At 39.0% G+C, this 23,973-nt stretch overlaps 1 protein-coding gene across 4 annotated transcripts in view; it reads right to left on the bottom strand.

Annotated features, from left to right (window-relative positions):
- SRRM3 (serine/arginine repetitive matrix 3) overlaps positions 1-23,973 on the bottom strand; it is a 180,661-nt gene that overhangs the window by 25,587 nt on the left and 131,101 nt on the right. For 2 of the 4 annotated variants that reach the window (XM_087957969.1, XM_087957978.1), the window contains exons 6-12: positions 21,274-21,354; positions 15,814-15,843; positions 14,031-14,099; positions 11,279-11,314; positions 10,068-10,118; positions 5,810-5,914; positions 4,598-4,775 (exon numbers count right to left, since the gene is read on the bottom strand). In XM_087957969.1, the coding sequence (XP_087814095.1) occupies positions 4,598-4,775; positions 5,810-5,914; positions 10,068-10,118; positions 11,279-11,314; positions 14,031-14,099; positions 15,814-15,843; positions 21,274-21,354 (550 nt within the window). The remainder of the gene's footprint in view (positions 1-4,597; positions 4,776-5,809; positions 5,915-10,067; positions 10,119-11,278; positions 11,315-14,030; positions 14,100-15,813; positions 15,844-21,273; positions 21,355-23,973) is intronic. The other 2 variants (XM_087957987.1, XM_087957989.1) reach the window with 2 other exon arrangements.

Consider the following 23,973-nt stretch of genomic DNA (forward strand, 5'->3'; position numbering starts at 1 on the left):
CTTTTCTACCTATGGCTACAGTCCATCCTAACTCCTATTCTCCAGTAACTGGTGTTTGGAATTATACTGAATATGGAGGTAGCAATTCAGGGCACAGGCAACTTGCAATCTTTAATGTTGTGTTGTGGGTTACATTTTATAAAGTGGGTGGAGCTAGGATAAAGAGAGGACTGGGCAGAACAAAAACTAAGTTTGATTTTGCTTAATGTTACCTTAATAAAAATTAAATTCAACATTGTTAGTATGATTGTTTGGAATATCAGTATATGTCTCTCTGGTTTAGAGGCAAAAGAATTCCTAATTTTTGTGTCTCTAAAACCAGAGATCAGGATAGGGAATCTTATAATTAGCCTAATGACCAGGTGAAGGAAGATAATTCGGATTCTGATTTTTCCTGATAATTTTATTAAAATATATTTGGATTCAAAAGTTTTTGATTTTCTTCTAACTTTTTCAAATCTGCCTTTTATATTAAAAGAATCTCTGGAACAGCTTAACAGATCTTTCCATTTGGCAAAAGTTAAAATTTAAGTAAAGTTTAATTGAACATATGTGTTTTAACGATGTATGTAATTGTCTTCCCTTTTAAACATGAAATCTAAGGGACCAAAATGCTTAAGAGTCATAAATAAGTAAAGAAAGATATCTGTGAATTTCTTAATTGGCTGGAGGGTTCTAGAGTAACATACATACATGTGTATATATACACACACACACACATTTCTAGATTCATATATACATATATATATATATGACAATAGAGAAAAAAGAAAAAGCTAATGGTTTGCATTTCTGTACATTACAAAGTGGCAGAAATCAGAATGAAATAAAAGTCCCTCTAGTCCCCTTTCCTGTTTCTACTGAGCAAGAAATCAAGCTTTATAATGTCACATTTCAAATTGGGAGCTAAAAAAAAGCAGTGTTTCAGATAAAAAATAAAAACAAAGACTTTTAGAAAGTCATTGGCCACTGATGTTTAAAACAGGAAAATATGAAGCAGGACAAGAAGGGCTTTGTTTTGGAATCTTTAAAACTAGCTATTTATTTTTTTAAAAAAACTCTTTTAAATAAATATTTCCCAAATTTCAGAGATGTGAAGCATATTAATAGATTACATATTAGGATTTAAGCCAGTTTCACTAACTTGGATTCATCCTGATATTTATTGGTTATTTCTTCTGAAATTAAGCCATTATCTTGGATCTCTGCATTAATAGTTAATTGATTGCCCAATCGCAGCTGATATTGGAGGAAAAAAATAGCTGGTCCAATGAAACCGATGCTGGAATAGGGATTCAGACAGATAGTAAAATCAGGTGGCCCCTATTGAGGTTTCCAAAGCCCATTTTGTTCTCTAACTGATCCAAATCTCAGGGCATACAAGTCACGTTATGCTTTAAAGCATTATTTTAAAAGCAAAGAGCATAAAATTGAAATGACTAATGGAATAAATACAGTACTTTGTGTTTATGTGTACATGCATGTATGTTTTGTACATGGAAAGAAGAAAAATAAAAATGATAAGAATAACAACAAGCAAATGTGTCAGAAAGTGGATGTGATATATCTGAGACACAAAATGGGGGGTAAGGTTTATGATCAAGAAAAAAGAATGGGTAAGCTGAGGAGAAATAGAGAGCCCTATTGAATTCTCTGTGAAGATGACTTGCAGGGGCTTGCATTAATAAACCATTAACAATTGGGAGGACCAGGAACTCTGTTTTTAGGTAATGGATTCCATGCTGGAGCATGATGCACCAGTGGTTGTGATCAGCCCAAAGCCTGAACACCCCTCAGCCAGAAATGAGGTCTCAGTACATATGGCTCAATACAGCTAAATGCCTCTTGAAGAGACAGGCAACAGAAAATCATGTCATGCCTGACTCTGTCCCTAGGGTCAGAATCTCCGCTTTTTCAAATAGAACAGTAGTGCAATCCAATGCAACAATCTCATTAGCCAGAGTTGGGTCAAAACAAATTGTCAAGTAAGAGATTGACAATGAATAAGCAGCTTTTCATCCAAAATTTGAGCTAAGACATCTGAGGGGACACATATATTTGCCTTCATTTGTAAGGCATCTGAGATCAACTGAGCTAAGACTTGTTCCAAGTGCTCTGTGTCATCCTGAAAATGTGATGGCCTTTCCTTCCATCTCTAGGGTGCCTGAAATTTTACTGCCGGTTCACTTCAACACTGGATCACTTCAGTAATCAATCAGTCACTGAGTTCTGCCATGAAACACATTAGCTGATTCTGGACCTGTTATTGCCTCCCAATCTAATTTATATCAAAGGCTTCCTGAGAATATAATACGTTTGCATGTATGCAAACTGTGTCTTCTGTCATAAGATTCTTTGCAGAAAGCAAATAGCTGGGAATCTGTTGGCCACTGGTCATATTAGATAGGGTTGGTGGGATTATAATTCAACAATAGTTGAAAGGCTACAGATTTTCTATTCCTGTGGCAGATTATTTTCTTTCCCCCCAGAATGACAGATATGTTACAATATAAGGAATGAACAACCAGCAATGCTATTAATAGAGACAAACAAGATTTTTATATTTATTAATATTATTTCAAGTGATTTGTATATCCTCTTTCCATTACATATTTCCAATTGTTGAAGAATTTAAAAAAAATGAAGCATAACTGAAAAACATCAAGTTTCTTGTAACCATCTTTTGCAAAATTAGTTTTCAAAGTTTTCAGAGCATTTATTAAATATTTGGACCAGAGGCAACCATGAAGATGAAAAAAAAGTGGATACTACTTGACTATCAATGGTTCTATAATGGTCCTTTGAATTTTTCGATGTGAGACAAGAGCAAATTTATTACTTATTTCCAATTATGTTTGGGTTGGGTTTAGATGATATTCTTATGACAGTGTAGGAGAAGGAGTAGCAGAACCTGTGGGTGGAATTAAAAGAGAGATCAGCGTAGAATCCCTACATAACCACAAGTGAACTAAGTCCATCCTCCTTTGAATTCCATTGATTTGAGAAGATTAATGTCAGAGGCAAAAGATTAGGTCCACTTCTGGTTAATGACTGAAATGGAAGTTATTTGAATTTGAGATTAGGTCCACCTATGAAGATCCAATTAAACTGATTTATTGCTAATCACACTAATGCATAAGAATCTTTTCAATTAATGATTAACACCTGCTTGGGGTTAGATAAGAATCAACGGAATTATATATGTATCCATGTATTCATAACTATGTTTTTAGTTATACCTATTATTTTGTAAGCAATTGACAAAAATAAATAAATAAAATAAAAATAAATAAATAAAAATAAATTCAAGGGAGGTTGGGCATAGTTTACTTGTGGCTATATACGGATTCTAGGCTTATCCTACTTTTAACTCCACCCCCAGATTTTGCCACTCTTGTTCCTTCAGAAAGGCCCACCAACAAACAAGCAACTGTCCCAGGAAGCTGTGGGTAAGTGTCATGGAGAATTGTTCCTTTCATTGACCTTTTAGAAAGGAGGGTATATGATCAAGAATGAATCATCTTCCTATTCACAGTACAGATGATTGTGCTCCTTGTCTTTCCCAGTAACAATTCTTTAGTGTTTAATTTATTATCATAAGTATTATTGCTATTAAAATGTCACAACAGTGACAGAAACCACTGCCCTGTCACTAGAGATTTTGATTAACACCCAGCTATGTTTGACATCAAAAGAACAAGTCAATGTGAACAATACCTTCAAAATAGGAAGGTGCCTTATACACTTCATTGAATTCAGCATTATCTGTCCTAAATGGACTTTCTTTCTCATCCTGCCACCCTCCAAAGATGGTGAATGACAACTTCCTGTTTTTGGCCACTTAGCAATGGAATTTTATGAGTTGTAATTCAATACATTTAGAGGTTACAGAAGGATGATCTGTGGTTGCTGGGGATTTATAGGAATTGAAATCCACATATCTTCAAGTGGCCAAGTTTGAGAAATACTCAGTAGCTTTTGAGGGGTTCAAGCAGTTACAGACTGCCTCTGGGGAACTTCTGTAAACAAATAATATGCTCTTTCTCGCTGATTTAAGGAATGTTCCTATCCTCGAAGGGGCTTGTGGATAAAAGTTAACAATCTCTACAATTGCTAGAAATCATGAACAGGCCATGAAAGAGGGTGATAAAGGTGTCTGCGCATTTTGTGTGTGTATTTGTGTGCACAAGAGAGAGAGAAAGAGAGAAAGAAAAACAGGATTTAGAATGTTTTACACTTACAACACCCCAGCTTTTTGAACTGAAAAGATTTGCCAGCAAACTTTTCCCCTCATTCCTAATCTTAACTAAAAACCTGAGAAACGGTTCATTTCTCCCCATGGTTTCATTTTTTTGCCCCTTCATATTGCACAGGTATATGAAGTTGCTTGGATATAGATAGCTGGATTGTAATTATCATAGCAGAATAATGGTTTTGGGGAATCTTACTCTGAATCAACAGAGTCTTTGCCATCCATCATATCCTGAGCAAAGTGTCCAAAAGAGAGCAAGGGAGGAATGAAAGGAGGGGACAAGGCTGCTTTGGAAAGGAGGAATAGGTGAGGCTCAAATCATGGTAAAAACAGAAGCATCCGTACCTCCTGTTTCTTCTCCGACAGGGCACCATGGCTATGGCGACCATTCTGGGCACTGCCCTTGTGCCCATTTTGATGAGGCGTGGCTGATCGGCTGTGGCCAGTGCAAGAGGAGGATGGGCTGTGGCTGGATCTGTGGCTGCTGGCCCTTTGACCATCCTCTCTGTATTTGGGGCTCAATCTGTAGACAGAAGGGAAGGCAAAGGAACTGTCTATCCTTGTAAGTCATACTGAAGGCAGGTAGCAGAAGGAAGGCTGCTGCTTATCACAACAAGTCGGGGATGCACAATGTGGCTTTTATGGTTGGGCTGTGATTTTTCTTTTTCCTCTGAGTACACATGTGTGAGGGGAGGGGTTTGGGATTTTAAAAAAATCAACTGTATTAATCTTATTTTGGAGTTTATGCTTTTTATATATTACCTTTCTCAGCTGATGGAAAGCCTTGTTGCTTTGTTGCTCTTATTAAATCAGAGTTACAAGCCACTCCACAGATTGCCAAAAGGGCGGGGGGGGAGAATATTTGGAGGAGTCTGCATGCCAGCCTAGGTCTTCCACTGCCTACCCCTGAATCAGAGGAAGCCTACTTGTGGAAAAGCTGTACAGAAAATAGTACATTATTGTCTGTACCATGGTATTTAAGGCCAGTTTTCTCTGTCTAATGTCTTCCTTATATGGGAATTACTGCATTAGGTATTATCTTCAAACAGCCACATTTACAAGATTTCAATCCAGTGTTCTCCTAATTTCTGACACACTTCTTACCAAATAATGTTAATATTATAGCTCAGCACTCTAACTGAACAGCAGCCATATTTTAATTCAACATTGCAGAACAGTTTGTGTCAAATTTCATTTCCAGTTATTTAGACATATGTGTTCTGGTACAGATGTAGTTAAAGTTAGGAAGGATTTTCAGGGGCTGCCTTGAATAAAATGAACTCTATTTAGTAGCATTCCTCTTTCATGCTCCTACCCTTTAAAAGAAAACTGGAAGGGAAAAAAACCTGGGTCATCGAGCAGACTCAGAACCATAGCAATGTGTGAACCTACTGCAATGTTGAGTTTTTGTAGTCTTTGCTACCATTTTTAGTTTTTATTGTGCATCGCCTTGAATTATTTGAGGATCAGGCAGCCTTAGAAATTGACTAAATGAAATCATAAATAATATTGTATGTCCACTAAAAATGTGCCATATCAGACTCAACCACAGCTTACCTGCCTGTGGATTTGCAGTCACTGTATTCCGAGGAAATGGAAAGGCTCCGAGAACTACAACTGCTATGTCTGTGGGAGCGACGAGGAGACAGTTCACTGTGAGATCTGTAAGAAGGCAGTGAGAAGCTGGAGCATAAGGTAGCTAAGCAGAAAACAGTGATCGGATACTCTCTCATGGGATTAGCAAGGTTGCACTCGAAATTATGGATTGTTCTGCCCCTCAAGTGCTGCTGGCTAACTCTCTGGTTTTCACTGCAGTGGTGGGAAAGGAGGAAGGGAAGAAAAGAAGAGGATGACCAGCAGCAAGGACTCAATAACAATGCTGATGGGTGCAAAGACTTGAATGACCAGGTTAAGGATAGATGGTCATCGATAAAATCCAGTTATGCTGTGCTAGGAATCAAAAACAACTTGATTGCATATAATTAACCAACAAATCAAATGATCAATCAATCAATCAATCAATCAATCAATCAAACCTGCCCTGTCAAGTGTTGCTGTTGACCTTGTTGTCTTATTGCAGGGAAAGGCAAACTGTGTTGTGGTTCGCTGGCAGCCTGTGCAGACAGCAGCGTAATTGGACAGTGGAGAAGAACAGGGACCAGTCCGGGAGTCTGGAGAGGACTTGGACGAGGGTCCTGCGTCCAATGCAGAGATGGGGCCAGGACCATCTGGGAGTAGGGTGCTAACTCCGGAGCCTCCGGAGTCTGGCAACAGCGAAGCAGAGGACCCAGGGGAGCCTGTTCCCAGTGTGCATGTGCACAGAGCTGCTAGAAGGCAAGAGCAGCTGAAACAAAAGGGGCAACTTGGGAGTAAGGCTGCGAGGTGATTGCCCCTCCCATAAGGTATAAAGGACAGGCAAAGGTAAAGAAACCTTTGCAGGAAGCAAAATCACTCATTCAGTTCAGATTCATTCTTGAAGCTCTTTGTACTTCGGTGGATTTTTTTCTAGCTCATTGGACACTTCTATTATTGGCAGCACTTCACAGGGAAGAAAGATGGGTGCTTATCTCGAGGGACTGTTTGAGATTCATTACCAACTGAGAATGAAAATAATTCCCAGAATTGCAATAAAACAAGACTTGTTCTTAAAATAAGTGTCTGTGTAATTACGGTCAGAGAAGCCTTGGTCAGAACAAACTGTTTAAAATTGGATGTCACTGGGCAATCTCATTCTATGTTCAAAATATTACAAGAGTTCTTAGCCCTCTCACCCTAAAATTTCATATGATCTTATAGGAATGCCCTGAGATACTGGGAGATTTGGCAGGTGTGCAAGATTCAGATTGTGTGGGTTTTTTTCTTTATTCATTTCAATCTGGGGACTCTCTGGATATTAACTGGGGTGCTCCATTTCTGATTCTTATCAACTTGCTGTTTTCACAGACATTTTAATGGAAAATATTTAAATGTTTGTAATGAAACTCTTATGAAAATATGGATCTTTAAATGTTGGAACAGAAAAGGAGGTACAAAGAAAACACAATATTCAACAGCAAAACCTTCAAAGACATTGGACTTTTATTTAGAGGCTTCTGAACAAGAACAGAGGGGGGGAAAATTCAGAGTCAGATTCTCTTCAAAGTCCTCAGCCAGCCAGAAAGCAGGAGGGACAACAGCCTGAGCCTCCTTATGACGGTGTCCCAAACCTGGATGTGAAAATTTACTTTTTTTCAAAAGAATTTTCCCAAGCTACGGGTATTTTTTTTAATCAATTTCACCCTTGCTTCTTCTGGAGACTTTGCTGCACTATCATTGATGTTTCTTGTCACCCTTAGAAGCTATGTGTACACACACACACACACACACACACACACACGTTTGCTGAATCCAGTGATCCATGAATTAACCAAACTTGCTGGGTTCATACAGTAATTTACACCAAGTATTTACACCAAGACAAATTCCTTGTGTGTCCAATCACATTTGGCCAATAAAGTATTCTATTCTATTCTATTCTATTCTATTCTATTCTATTCTATTCTATTCTATTCTATTCTATTCTATTCTATTCTATTCTATTCTATTCTATTTTAAACCGAAGTCATACAAAAGGAATGCCTAGAACACCCTACCCAACTCCATTGTTACAGCCTCAACCCCTCACAGCTTCAACCTCAAACTGTCTACTATGGACCTCACCCCATTCTTAAGAGGTCCTTAAAGGGGGCCGTGCATAAGCGCACCAGCGTGCCTACCGTCCTTGTCTTACTGTCCCCATTTATCTGTATTTACTTCCTTTGTTCTTGTTTATATTCATACTTATATCTTGTACATGTTTGGCAAATAAATAAACCTAACCAAATTGTGCAACTGATCTGATTAAGAGTCTTTCAAGAACCCAGCCTGAGTCTATTCTGAAAAACAATTGTCTTGACACAGCCCATTATCTTGTAAACAAGGTTTTTGTAAGTTACTGCCCTTACATTACAAAACATCTCCCCCCTGACAATTTGGCAGGTCTCCACTCTTTTAACCTTTGGCATTTTACCCAGACCTGGCTTTTTACCCAGGGGCTGGGATAGAATAGAATAAATAGAATGAAATGTTGGAGCTGGCTGTGCAGTTTCCTAAAACGATGATTATAGCACCAGGGTTTTGTTTTGTTTTTGGTATGTTTTTATATATATTGGGTTTTACTGCTGTTGGGAGCTGCCTGGACTTGTTTAAGATGGGCAGGCATACAAATCTTTTAAATAAGAGCTCTCTACATGCTTCCCAGGTTGTAAATCTAAAAGTATTTCTGATATGCATAGGTTTCTACTGAAAATCGAGGGAGAAAATTTGCTAGACACAGGATCAAAAAGTAATGTTAATGCGCAAGAAATCATGCATTGCCTATTCTGAATTAAAAACTTTCCCACAGGTGTGGGAGGGTTAAATCAGATTCAGCTCTCTGGAAGAAAAAGCAAAATGTTCAGAATGATCTCTCCACCCCCAACTCAATTTTAATTCCCTTCAACCCCACAAAATTTATCAACAATCTTTATCTCAGTTATTCAGAAGTTATTACTTTAATCAGGGATAAGCAACCTGGAGCTCATGCTGGTGCTTTTCAGGACTCCTGCTCTATTTGATCTTTTAAAAGAGAAATGGAGATTTATTGTTGCAGATAATCCAGCTTTTCCTAATTTGCTCATTGCAAATGTATTAGGGTGTAATTCCCAATTTTTGTTGTTCTTCTGTTCATACATTTAAATTGTTTTAACATTGTTTTCACTTTCCAGAGTTGCAAGGAACACAGGTGGCCTTATATGTTTAATACGTTAATAATCCCATGCTAGCAAATGAATTCTGAAGGATTCTGAATCAGGAAAGTGAGTAACTTGGCAACTGCAAGTTCCAGCAGTTTTCTTGGTAAGGTTTTCAGAGGTGGTTTTCCCTTGCCACCTTCTTCCTAGGGCTGAGTTTCTAGCCTGATATCATAACCAATACCCCAAGCTGGCTCTCCTGTAAGTAATGTGAACAATACACAGGAAATTCCCTTGTGGGCAAACTATGATGAATTCAGGCCTGGTCAACAAGGCAAGTGCCCCAAATTAATCACCTTCTACCCACTCTATGTAAAAATCAAGTAATAGCATTTATTCCACCTTCTGATGAATTCCTCCCTCTTAATTCTGCTTCATAGGTCACTGCCAGTGGGATGTAACACTATCACAGGTAGATTATCTGGAAACTTTAGAAAGATGCTTTCTAAAGCAATAGTTTGAAGCAGAGACTGAAATGCTTAGACGGAGATTTTTCAGCATTTTCTTGCCATGTTTCGTGTGTTGATTTCACTCCCTTTTGTGATTTGACAACTTCCATTAAGGTCTATTCCAGTATCAATATCAGCACTGCTACATCTGTTAATGCTATGTTCTTGCAGCCAACACAAGCAACAAGCCAACAGGAAGAAAAAGAAATTATTGATGAATTAAAATTATTTAAATTAGAGGTTTATAAAAAAAATATTACAATTACATGATTTTAAAGGCTGTCTTAAAAGAGGCATTTTCCTCCTTTCTGATATATAGGAAAGAGTGCCTCTTCTTGGATGAAGCACTTCCCTTACATCAGAGACTATGCATCTTAAGTGTGGCATTTTCACTTCCTTCTACTTTCCACAGGAAGGAATGTTTTTATTAAATGGGAAAAAGACACCAGCTTTATATCACACCATCCAGATGTGTTTTATAGATTCCAACATCCTACCCTATCTGCTCTCTAGCTTTAGAAATTCATAAGCATTGCAGACTGACAATTGAAAACTCACCTTTTTCTGTCTTTATTTTTTTCTTTCCTTTTGCTCTTGGGACTTCTGGATCTACAAGAGAGCAGGAAACAAAATGTTCAGAAGGAGGAAGAAAGAAGAGAGAGTACCGGTGGGGTAAAACAAACAGAAGGAACAGCCATTTGGTTGGGCCTATTAAGTAATTTGCAGATAGTCTCACCCCCCTGGCACCTTCTTTTTCTTCATTTAACAAATGCCCCCATCTCCCCTCCCCCATCTTATTTTTATCCTAATCCCAACCCTTATGAAACCTCACTTCTCGTTGCTCTGCATATGCAGACCTTTTATGTTGCTAAAATGAAAGGGGATGTGGGTAGTGTCAGGGAAGGCTGTATGGGCACAATATGTGGCATACAATTCTTCTATTATGGTTAGGTTGCTGTGGAGCTATTCCTCTGGATTTTTTATTGGGATATCAAGATCATATTTCTTGATGAGTTGCTATCACATCACTTGAAGAGGTATTTCTGCCAAGTGAAGCAGTTTTCTCACTGCTACCAAGCTTTTCAACTTTTCATTCAATATGATAGGTGGCCTACAGCCAGTGGTGTGCTAGTGCTGGCTTCTACCTGTTCACGAGAGCCAATTATTGAATTTTGGGGAATTTTGCAAGGTGGTTGGCTGAAAGTAGAGCTGAGCTATGACACCTAGTGAACTGCAGCATATCCCCAGACATGGAGCTGGCAGAATTCGTTGTTATACACTTATCAGCATAGCACTGCTTACAGCTATAAAGCTATCTTTGCTATAGTCTCTAGCCCATTTCAAAACAATCTGTATGAATATGCCAGGCTGTTTTAAGCCCATCACAGGAAAAAGGGTCAAATGATTAAGTTTAAATTAATATTTTCTTCAAACTGCAAGTCAATTTATTGTCTATCTTACTCACTATAAAGCAGACAGTAGCATATACTTGACCTTGGCTAAATTCAAAAACTAAACAAGATTAAAGCTGGTCAACACTTGGACAGGAGACCAGCAGAAAACTGAAAAAGCCTCAAAGAGGAAGGCACTGGCTAATCTTCCTGGTGTTATTGCCAAGAATATATGGTTCTTCCATGTAATCACCAGGAATCAGGCTTGATTAGGGCCAGAGTTAACTTCTATGTACAAAGAAAGGAAAGGGGTGCTAGCCTTGGAATGCAAAGCAGTGAAAACCAGAAGGGGGAGAAAGCTATACCGTTTGCCCTCACCTGTGCCTCCTCTTCTTATGAGATCCAGATCCAGACCTGACAGGCAACCAACCAGAGGAAAACAAATGGGAAGGAAAGGGAGAGGGATACATTGTTTGAAACAGAGGATTAATAGCACAACCAAATATTAACTGGAATGTTCAAAGGCTTTTTTTCTTTGACCTCACCCCCTTCCTAAGAGGTCTGTAGGGGGCGTGCATAAGCGCACCAATCGTGCCTACCGTCCCCGTCCTATTGTTTTTTTTTATTTTTCTTATAAGTATCTATCTCATGTATTCAAAACTATATTTATTCTTATACCTGTATCTTGTGAGCAATTGACAAATCAAATAAAATCTAAATGTAAATATGACAATATTGTATGACAAAACTGGAATCCAAGGTAGAGACAGTGTAAGTGTGTTGACATTGACTCCTAATGACTGAAATTTTGACAGGAAACTTTAGTCTTCACTCAGAAGGGTGTACATTTAATTGTGTTATATAACTATTTCTCTGTGTTTGTGTGTGTAGGGGGTGAATGTGTGGGGTGAGAGAGAGGGAAAGAGAGAGGAAAGGAGGGAGGGAGGGAGGGAGGGAGGAAGGAAGGAAATTGTACACACTATGGAGATTCTCAGTCATATTATCCCACAGACGCTTTTTCAAAAGGCAACTGGACTTCGCTTTTTTCCTTGAAGACACTTCATTTCTCATCCAAGAAGCTTCTGAAGAAGATTTTGAAGAACATCTTGGATGAGAAGCAAAACATCTTCAAAAAAAAAAAAAAAAAAAACCAACAACAACCCAAAAACAAAGTCCAGTTGCCTTTTGAAAAAGCACCTTTGAGAGAGTGGTCATTTGTTTCCCTAATATTACCAACCCTTCAATCTATTCCTGCTGTAAGTTAATGCATCTTCTAAAGATACTGTCCCAAATTGTTAGGGAAGGCTCCCGTCAGGAACTTTTCAGAGTTTTTGGTATCAGTGGATCCTTTAGCTCAGTGATCCCCAACCTTTTTGACGCCGTGGCCCGGTACCGGCATCAGCTGGGCACCACGGCCCGGTACCGGCATCAGCTGGGCGCCGCCATCTTTTTGATGAAAAAGTGCTTTCGGTGAGCTTTTACCCGGAAAAGCTCACCGGAAGCACTTTTTCATGAAAAAGATGGCGCGCCCAGCAAGCCGCGGACCGGTAGGAGTTGTTCTGCGGACGGTACCGGTCCGCGGACCGGTGGTTGGGGACCCCTGCTTTAGCTGTTGGGAGGCTAAATCAATATCTTTTTCCTTAATGGATTTGCTCCAGAACTGAGTTGTAGCATTTCTTCAAAACAGGGATACATCATTTTTTCCAGTGAGTCCTTCATGTATACAGTATTTTTCTATACTCAACATTGTATAAAAGTTCTTGTGTATAGTTTAGTTGTGTATAAGTGTCTATGTACATTTGTATATACACACTCATATACAAGCACAGAGTCATTCTCTAAATCCCATCACATGACCAAGAAACTAAATCCAAAGTGTGAATATTAAAAAGGGAATATTTTGACAATCTGCTCTGAAACCTAAACCTTATGAGTGCCATAAAAGCATTTAAAAAAACATAAAAGTATAAAACATGTAAAGGTGCTCCTTGGCTTATGAATATACATTTAGTTGTCAAGATTCTGACCACATTGAAAAAAGTGACTTATGACTTGTGCTTATACTTCTGACAATCGCGGCACCTCACAGTCACATGATTGTGATTCGGGCACTTGGCAACTGATATGCATTTATGACAGTTGCAGAATCCATGTGTGTTGTGTGTGTGTGTGTGTGTGTGTCACATGATCTCAGTTTGTGATATTCTCAGCCAGCTTCCAACAAGCAAAGTCAACGGAGGAAGCGGGATCATGGTAAAAAAAAAATTACCAGATGTGGTCACATGATGACCCAATGACCACATGGCTTAGTGACTGAAGTTCCAGTCCCAATTGTGGTCATAAGTCAAGGACTACCTGTACCATAATTTGAATGGGAGTGAATTTTGTTTTTTTAGTGCAGTCTGTGGTAGCCAAAGATCAGAAGTCCTTTTATTTTCACATTAATAAATTTCATTAGAAGGCATAAATTTTCATGATTTACAGCACAATGCATCGGATGCAGAGTGGCTAAACTGCTGTAGTTTTTACACTGGGTTAGCGGAGGAAGCAGAAGAGAGGACTGTTGTACAGATGCATGTTGCACATTAGACAGTCAGGTTACCAATATATTATATGATAAATTCAGGTGGTTTTTTTAAAGTTTAAGAAGAAAGACAACAACCTTCTTTGTAAGATTTATAAAGTGCAAACAATTCTATCCATATCCAAGCCTGACAAAGTTCTTTCAAACCAAGATGAATGCTTGCTAATATGGCTAAATTGGAAATCTGTTCTCAAAAACACACAGTTTAAATGGGACAGACTTATTTTGACTGCTTAATCCCTAATGGTATATCGTCTCTTGAGTAACTCAATACACTGACCCATTTAGCCCACAGTTTCTCAATATCAACAATTTTCCTATGTTTGGATTTTAATTTGCAGACTTCTCTAGCCAGCTGAGAAATTCTGGGAGTGGAAGTCCACACATAAAATGGCTGACATTAAAAATTCTAGGCTAGGCCAATGTTTCCTTTGCTCTCCTCAATCTCGCTTGAAGAACAAACTGTACCCGTTGGCTACGTTCCTTTTAACTGGAGATACATGAAAATGCCCTTAGCCGCTCAACAAAGATAGCCAAACAGATTACCTGTCCCTCCGGTGTTTTTTTCCACTTTTCTTCTTTTTCTCCTTCCGAACTGGGGAAGAACTACCCCTACTGTAAGTAATAACAAGTATCAGATGTTAGTTAGTAAAAGGTAGGAAGGAAAAAAACACAGGCAGGGATGGATTTACCATATAATATGTTGGTACTGTGTATCCCCAATATTCTGAGTGGGTGGAAAAGCTGTAGTTTTGGAACATGGGAAAATGGAGGGACCGTCCTATTCTCTTTCTCAGTCTGTGTCTCATGTATGTCTTGCACTCAATGCATCAGTATTGGATTTTTTGTTAGTTCTGAGCAGGATTTCTCAACCTTGGCAATTTTAAGATATGTGGATTTCAACTCTCAGAATTCCCCAGCCTCTGATTATGAAGGATAAGAAATATGTTTTATAAAGTGTTTCTTCTCTTTTAAGAATATATTTTGGTATTATACTGCCAGAATGCTCAGTCATCAAGGGAGTTACAGTTCCCAAGGCAAGAAGAAGGGCACCAAATTGGAGTAGATGAATGACCACACACAAAGTGAATACACACAACCACACAACCTCATAGATGTACACCTACATAATCCCATGCAAGGGGATTTCTTAATAAATTCCAGCTATGGGTATATCTGATATGAGCTACAAAATTCTGGATCAGTGGAGTCTAGATTGGTGGGATATCAAAAAGGCAAGATGGCAGGTGCGTCACAATGCGAGTCCTACCTCTTTTGTACATGCGGATGTGCATGGAAAACAGACAGGACTTGCATTGCAGTGTACCTTCTGCCATCTTGCCTTTTTAGACATGCACATGCCACCATGGCCCTGGATATCCATTGGGTCACTGATGGCAAACCACAACATTTTGAGTCACACATGAGTGTTCATCAATGCCCAACAACAACTATTCTTGAAAACATACAAGATTCTTGTGTATTTTTCAGAGACTGTGAAAGCCTCATGAGAATGGGGTGTGATCTTGCATAGCCTATGGACGGTCTGCAAGTCATACAAAAGAGCTGTGCTCTTATATGGGCTCCAGAGCCTCCAGAAATCATGTGAGAACAGAGCATTTTCCGCAGCTGAAGGCCTCATATGATCTGGGTATCTTGTGTAGGGCACAGGGGTCTGTCAATAGAAAGAAAACATTGCCTAAAGGTAATTGGTATATAACAGATCCTGAGATCACTGGGACCTGGGGGAAATCTCATGCACCTTGGGAAACAGCATGAAGCGGCCTTTTTGAGAAACTGCGATGGTGCTAAGACTGAAGTTGAGTTCCATCATTCAAAGGATTTGGGGGAGAGGGAAAAGGTGGGTGGGAGAAGGTTTGTTTAGAGACTCCAGTCCTAGTTCTAGCTGGATACCTAATCTGTAAGGGAAAATAACATATAACAATTCTTTTGTAATCATCTCATTATAGGCCATGCACTTCTAGGAAATGCTTTCCCCATTCAAGAGGAATAGGATTTTCACTTTCCTCTGAAAGTGTACTGCCTTTTGCAAAAGATAAATGACTTCACAAATGCTGAGACAGAGTTTATAGTTATAGGTAGGTATGTTTTCCACAAGGACAAGAAAATTACAAGGTACAAATGACAGGTTAGCAACTTAAACCAAAGGGCCAGATTAATCAATAAAAGAATTTTGTTTAAAAACCTCTGAAAGAGCCAGGAACAAAGAATTTTGGACAGGATTTTCATATCCAAGTTTCAGATTGCTGGGGAAAAAATGCATGACATCAATTATGTTTGCCCTCCCCACAAAAAACCTGAGACTCACCTATGCTCTGATCCAGGTTTCCTTTTTTTGCTGAAGTTGCAAAACAGAAACAGACAAAGCAGATATTAAGGAAAATCTCTTCATAAAGAGAATTTGGGAAAGGGACCAGCTTCTAAAATTGGATTTATTATAAGATGGGGATTTCCCTTTCTCTCACCATCCCCAAAGATTCTATTTATTAACTTTCTGCAAGTTCTGTCATTCTGCATGAGCTCTGAATAAACCCATGAGTATCTAAAGAATCAAGATTTCCTGAACAAGGTATTCGTTCACATTGAGATGAAAAAAATAGGCTTCAGAAGCTGTGGATCCTCTTTGAAAGAGATCCTCAGAGATGCATAAGGATTTTGCAGCATTGCTAAGTGACAAAGCATAAAACATTGACATGCAAAGTAGTCAATCATATTTGAGTCTAATTTTTGTATGAACTCAAACCAATTATTCAGTTTTCAATACAGCATGTTTTGTAAATGCTAGAAATAGGATTAAAATCATGGATTTTAGTTATCCATGGGAAAGTGCAACATATAAACATAGTCAATCTAGAAGACTTTAGTTATTTAATTATTTAATATCCTACACATTTCTCCAAGAAGCTCAAGGAATTCTAACAATTAAGTGAAAACCATTTCATGAACATTAGGAATCAGAATGTGTGTCATATCTGATATTAATGGAAGGATTAGTGCCATCTAGTGTTGGAAGTAACAAGAAGCTACCCTGCCAAAATGTAAGGGAAACATGACATTTAAGTCTTCCTCTGGATTCATCAGGACAGACCTATATTTCATCCAACTGAAGACCAGTCAGGTACCACTATAATTTCTTTCCTTGCCCATGGTTCAGGGTAATTTCTTTTTAAGCAAAAGTTATTTGTGGATACACTTAATATTGCTTTTGTATGGTTAGCACTAGTAATGAGCATTTATGAGATAATTCATTAGGAAGTTGTAGTTTGAAGTATCATCATACAGCAGGTGCTATAAGTGCCTAGAAGGGACTTTAAAAATGCCTAAGAATTTAGGAACCAACGGGGAGTTACATTTTGCAAATCTTCCTGAAAAATGCTTTAATCTGCATTTGACTAGTTACTGTGTAGATTGAGACATGGTTGTCCCATTTTACATTTCCCAACCATTGGAGGAAGAGAAGATTAAGCTGTTAAAATGGTTGTTCAAATATGGGAGGGGAAAGAATGACAAATACATCATTGCTATAAATGCTCAAGGTCTTTTTAACATCCCTGGAGAGACCTGAAGGGGGGACTTTAATTGAAATCTGCTGATCCAGCCCTCCTCCTTCCATTTCTCCACATTTTCCTCACTTCATGCTGGGTCAATTTTTTCCCCCCATTGTTTTTGTCCTTTTAAGCCAGTAACCCAATATAATAGAATGTGTATAGAAACCCCACTAACTCATGGTATTACATTCTTGTTTTCCTGACCAGAATGAAAAGTGTCCATCGATTCAATCATTTCAAATTCTGAAATATTGTATTTCTGTACAGAGCCTCCCTGTGAGGATTGAGGCCAGTGGGACTAAAGGCAAAAAGTTAAGATGATGGTTGCAACTATATAATCAAATCCATCAACTTTTTGACACCCTCTCCCCTGTAATATCTTGCTTGAGGCAATTGCTGTCACTGTTGCTCCTAAAGGCTTTCCCAATCCCTATAAAATATCTTAGTTCACCTGCTAGGCAGCCATTTTGCCTTTGTCAAAAGAGACATTCCAGGGTGCTCTTGCTTTGAGTGATTATTTACTGGGCTCACCAAAATGGCTAAATAAATCTAGTTGGCTTGGCAGACACCAAACAAGCAAGTCATAGAAGAAGCAGAGCGAATAGCAGATACAGCCAGATAGTTTTATCACCCCATAGTTCCTCCTTTTAAATGCTTCTCACTAAAAAAACTTGTTCCTCAAAACAGTTGTTCTCTGAAGAGAAGAGCACACTGAAGCAAAGAACCTGGAAGGTTGATGGGAAGCGGGAAAGGAAATGGGTGTTCCTGCTCCTTGGCCTACATTGCCTCTTACAGCTGGCTGCAGTTCAATATCAGGCTCGAGATATTACTGACAGAGCTGGGCAGCCATTCATATTTAAAAAGATCTGTGACACAGGAGCAGGCTGGTCTTTACATTAGGTGGGAGAAACTGGAGATGTCAGCTGTGGTTGTGATATCCTCAGCATTTCATTTTGATCTATTTCATTCTGATATATGGGGTCTCAGCCTTAATTGTATCCTGAAGATCAGGAACACTGCTGCCTAAAAATGTCCAAGAATTGGGGAATTTCTTCCTGATGGCTGTCTTCCAATATTTGAGGGGCTGCCACAAAGAAGAGACAGTCAACCTATTCTCCAAAAGACCTGAAGGCAGGACAAGAAGCAATGGATGGAAACTAATCAAGGAGAGAACCAACCCAGAACTAAGGAAAAATTTCCTGACAATGAGAACAATTAACCAGTGTTAATTGGCTTGCCTCATAAAGTTGTGGGTGCTTCATCACTGGAGTTTTTGAAGATGAGATTGGACAACCATTTCTCTGAAATGATTTAGGGCAGGGGTGTCAAACTCATGGCCCGCGAAATGGATGCATCACACGCTGGCCATGCCTACCCCCAGTTTAGTGCATTTGATACCCTTAGTATAGGGTCTGCTTGGGCAGTGGGTTGGACTGGAGGACCTCCTTGGTCCCTTTCAACTTTGTTATTCTGTTATTCTTTCTGTGATCATGTATATCCATCCAATCAAGCCCAAAGAAAGTCCAGAATGATATAGGATGTCCTGCTGTGGTACGGAGTTGGACAAAAAGAGCTTTCCCACCCTTTTATTCTATTCTATGCATTTCCCTTATGTGTTTGCATCATGATCTAATTGAGTGAGATGCTTCACTGCAGCCTTGTTGCATCTGCCCCCCCCCTTAGGTTTTGGAACTGCCACTCCTGGAATTTTCCACTAGCAAACACATCTGGAAGTCAACAGTTGGAGGAAGGATGGAAACATTTTGGAAACAAAGATGATAGGCTGTTTGATTCTGTAGGTAATCTCTTAGTCTTCAAGCACAACTGCTCCTGTTGCCATGCCTTCCTTCTTTAATGGATGTGAATCATGTTTAATGCAAAGAACATCATGCTCAATTGTATAGGGAGCCTCCTAAAAGTCCAGCTCGCTTGCTCTCACACAAGGCAACAAGGCCAGGTAATCCTTTGGCAGCATCTTTACAGAGGTCTAACCATTGTCAGATGCTACTGATGCAATAGATTTTGCTCTCTAAAGCAAGGGTGAGATGGCGTCCACCCTCCCTATTCCCTTTATTGAAGGCCATTTGACTGATAAGTGAGCCCTAATGAATTTGTATAAAATGAAATTTAGATTTATACTCTGTTTATCAGGCAGAAAGTCAAGGCTGGCAACTGAGTAGCATTCTTGCCTAAAGCTGATGGCAGCAAGCTAGATTGGGAGATAAAGGCTCTGTTCTCAATAGGCAGAACAGCTTGGGAAGCTAAAGATCATCTAGACCAGCTCATTCCTATTGTCCGTTAGCATTTATTCCTCAGGTGATTGTTTCCCTTTGCTTCTAGGATCGACAGCCCAGCTGAGGAGAGGGAAATCAATTGCCCTTTCATGGGGCCTTTTCCAAGTCCTTCACTACCTTCAGCCACCTACTCCAAATATATCTAATTGAAAAAACTTCATTTGGCATAGTGGGATGGGGGAGGGGATCCTTTCAGTTTTGATACAGTTTCCAAGGTAGAGGTTTCTCAAGGAGTGGAGTAAAAACGGAAGGATTCAAAGTCTCATTTGCTCCATCTTCTCACGTGTGTGTGTGTGTGTGTGTGTGTGTGTGTGTGTGTGTGTGTTGTTAATATTAATGCTATCAGTTCTGGTTGCAGAAAACCAGATGAGCCCTTGATGTAGTAAAAAGATACAGAACACTCTAATTCTTTATTGCCATTTGATGATTATCTTGATTTATGCAACCCAGATCTGGTAACTCTATTAATGTGCATGCTCCAAACAATGGACCATTTAATATCATATCTGGCTTGCCCACAAGATGGCGACCATGAAAGTCTATTTATATTCTCTAGATATAAAGGGGTGTGTGTGTGTGTGTGTGTGTGTGTAGCCCTCTGTCTCAGCAAATTACTCTGGGCAGTTAATAATTTAAAACATATATTACAATTAAAAAAAAAACATTTTAAAACAAAACAGTAAAAAGTATTAAACAGTAAAAAATATGAAAATGTCTAATTCAAAATACATACAAAAACAAGGTATCTAGCCTATTAACAATACACTCAGGAGGCTGAGCCCTTGGCACATGTTGCGCTCCAGACTCGCAGGCATAGCCAGGTTTTTAGTGCGTTATGAAAGGCTAACAGGGTTGGGCCCATTCTAATCTCCAAAGGGAGGTTGTTCTACAGCGCAAGAGCCACTGCAGAAAAAGCTTGTCTTTTAGTCCTTGTCAGTCGATATTCTTTGGCTGACAGGATCATGTGATGTGAGAAAGACCTGAAGAAATGCTGCTTAAGGAATGGTCAGGTAAGAGATGACAGAGCCTGGAGCTACATAATGTACTCAGAAGGGACTCTCCCTAACTTCTCAGACTGTAAAGGAGATGGCAGGAGATTTGTACTTTCAGACATGCAAGATTTTGTTAATACAGTATAGTTTTACAATAAAGTAGAATTAGCTCATCTGGTAATCTTTCCTGCCTGGTTTACCTGGGAAGGTTGACAATAGATAAAATAATATTGAATCAGACATCAGCCAACTTTTCCAGTTAAGGAAGGAGTCTTTTTTGCCAGATTCAGGCTCTAATACCTCTCTAACTTCCCTAACCCATGCTCTCAAAATGCTTTAACCTTGGCAACTATGACTTCCCAAATGTCTAGATCATCAAGAAGTTGTAGCCTATTGCATCAGGAGAGTATCAGGTCAGAAAAGGCTATCAACTCATTGATTCATCTAGCCGAGTGGTTCTCAACTTGTGGTCCTGGATCACTGGAGGTCCTCAATGTCATCACAGGGTGTACGTGAAGGCTTGAAGAAATGTTATGATCTAAATATTGAGTTAAGTCTTGGGGGTCCATGGCCATGGAATATGGCCACACAAGAAGGAGGGGTCTGTGGTGAAGAAAAGGCGAACAACCACTGATCAAGCCTATTATATAGCAGACTATGCTACTTGGCAGCAGTGTAAGACTATTTTTTATTCAAAATGCAAACAAGCAATAGAGGGTAATACAGAGATATAGAAAACTCTCTTTCCTGCCATCTAAGGATCATTCTGATTATTTCAGCCTAGATCTGGAAGCCCTCGGTATAGACCTAATTAGAGATGTCAAGAATCACACTCAGAATTTTTTGCATAAATGCATAAATGAAGCAGCTCAATTGGATAATCCCAGATTCAAGTCATACACTTCCAGACATCAGTTCCATTGAAGAGACTCACCGGTTTCGCCGGTGACCTGATTTTTTTTTCTTTTTTTTCTTTGGTGGTGGAGAGGTGGAGCTACTAGACTGTCTCTTCAGCCTAAGGAAGAAGTAAACAGAAGACACTAAAGTCATTTCTTTAATGATTTCTCACAGGAGAAGAGAAGATATGTCTGAATCAGAGGTGGTATTCAGCAGGTTCTGACCAGTTCTGGAGAACCGGTAGCAGAAATTTTGAGTAGTTCGGAGAACCAGCAAATGCCACCTCTGACTGGAGATTTTACAGTATCCTTCCACTGTCATGCCCACCAAGCCATGCCCACAGAACCGGTAGTAAAAAAATTTGAATCTCACCACTGGTCTGAATCTGAACATAAGTAGTACCACTAATGACTAAATCCTCATCTTTACAACCACCAATTCATTCATTTCTTGACACACTTATTGGTTTTATTTTCATTTGCAAATCTATCACCTTACGTGATCCTTTCCCCATACTACAACTGTAATTGCAGGGCTCAAATTATGGTTGTAACTCGAGGACTAGATGGTAAGTCAATGTACGATGATTGAATCAAGATAAAAGGGAGCTCCAGCAATCCCAGAAGAGTAAAAAGAGAGTTCTTAAAATTTTTAAGAGCAAAGACAAAAATGATAATACCTGTTTTATAATAAACCTTAGATACATAATATGAAAACAGCTGCATAAGCAGAAAAGGCATTTCCTGATTTTAGAAAGATATGTTTGCAATGATTGAAAAGATGTTTTTATTTGTGAGCCATGGTGGTGCAGTGGTTAGAATGCAGTATTATAAGTTAACTCTGCCCATAGTCAAGAGTTCAATCCTGACCGGCTCAAGGTTGATTCAGCCTTCCATCCTTCCAAGGTCGGTAAAATGAGGACCTAGATTGTTGGGGGCAATATGCTGACTCTGAAAACTGTGAGAGAGTGCTATAAAGCACTAAAGCACATTATATAAGACCAGTCTAAATAATATTGCGATTGCTATCTTTGCCACTATTATTTCAAGCCAGAGGAGATGCTTGTACATTTGAAGACCCTCACTGATGGTATTAAGCTACATATAGGAAAGGTCTTCCCTCACAGGACTCCTTAGCATTTGTCCCCCTGCCTTCACTTATGGAATAGTCTCTCGAAAGAGGTACATATTATAGTTAGTGTTAGCATTTATCGTTTCAAAGTTTCATGTATATAAAAACTTAATTATTTCTACTTCTTGTTTGCTGCTGCAAACGACGCATCAGAAGGGAAGCAAAAGATAATTGTTTAACATAAACATGCCTGTAGGGTGGAGGTGGGGGGTGGAGGTGTTTGTGTATCTGTGGGTGTCAGTGACAACAGCATTTTATTTATTTTTTATTTATTTTTGTCAATTGCTTACAAGATAATAGGTATAAGTAAAAACATAGTTATGAATACATGGATACATATAAGAAAAATAAGAAAAATAAAAAGAAACAATAGGACAGGGACCTACACATTGGTGCGCTTATGCACACCCCTACAGACCTCTTAGGAAGGGGTGAGGTCAATAGTAGACAGTCTAAAGTTAAAGTTTTGGGGTTGGGAAGAAACCACAGAGTCAGGTAGAGTATTCAGACATTGACCACTCTGTTGCTGAAGTCATATTTCCTGCAATCAAGTTTAGTGCAATTAACCTTGAGTTTCTATCTATTGTTTGCTCTTGTGTTGTTATGGTTGAAGCTGAAGTATTCGTTTGACAGGTAGGACATTGCAATGTATGATTTTATATACTATACATAGATCGGACCGAAGGCAGCGTAGTTCTAGGTTTTCTAGGTCTAGAATTTCGAGTCTGGTGGCATAAGGTATTCTGCAATGAGTAGAGGAGTGGAGAACTCTTCTTGTGAAATATTTCTGGACTTTCTCAACTCTGTTAATATCAGATACGTAATGTGGGTTCCAGACTGATGAGCTGTATTCGAGTATTGGTCTAGCAAATGTTTTGTATGCTCTAGTTATTAGTGTAATATTACCAGAGAAAAAGCTACGTAAGATTAGGTTAACAACTCTTAATGCCTTTTTGGCTATGTAGTTACAGTGGGCTCTAGCACTTAGGTCATTTGAGATGAGTAGTCCAAGATCCTTGACAGAGTTTGGATCATCAACGAGATCTTGACTATTCAGCCTGTATTTTTATTTTTATTTTTTTGCCAATATGTAGGACAGAGCATTTATTTGTTGACATTTGAAGTTGCCATTTGCTTGACCATTCTGATACATAGTCAAGGTCTTTTTGAAGGGTAGCAGTATTGTCTGTTGTGTTGAATAGCATTACATCATCAGCGAAGAGAACGCAGTTGCTCTTGATATGATCACAGAGGTCATTTATGTTGAGCAGGGGTCTCAAACACAATTTACCTGGGGGCCACTGGAGGCAGAGTCTGGGTGAGGCTGGGCCGCATAATATTATATTTTATATTATACTTTATATTTATATTATACACTAATATTATACTTTCATATCACAGTGGGGGCCACAGGATATCATCCTGCGGGCGCAATTGGCCAGCGGGCCGTGAGAATGAGATATCTGATGTAGAGTATGAAGAGAGTTGGTCCTAGAACACTGCCTTGGGGTTTGTTTGTTTTTTTATAATATTCTCTCTGGGTGACAAAGACAGAAATTAAAACCATAAAATAGAGAAATGGAAAACTAAGGTAAGATTAAAAGCA

The sequence above is a fragment of the Notechis scutatus genome, chromosome 1 (assembly GCF_049901735.1).
Source record: "Notechis scutatus isolate UNSWTSFEM ecotype Mainland chromosome 1, rNotScu1.2, whole genome shotgun sequence".
In the NCBI taxonomy this organism is placed as follows: Eukaryota; Metazoa; Chordata; class Lepidosauria; order Squamata; family Elapidae; genus Notechis; species Notechis scutatus.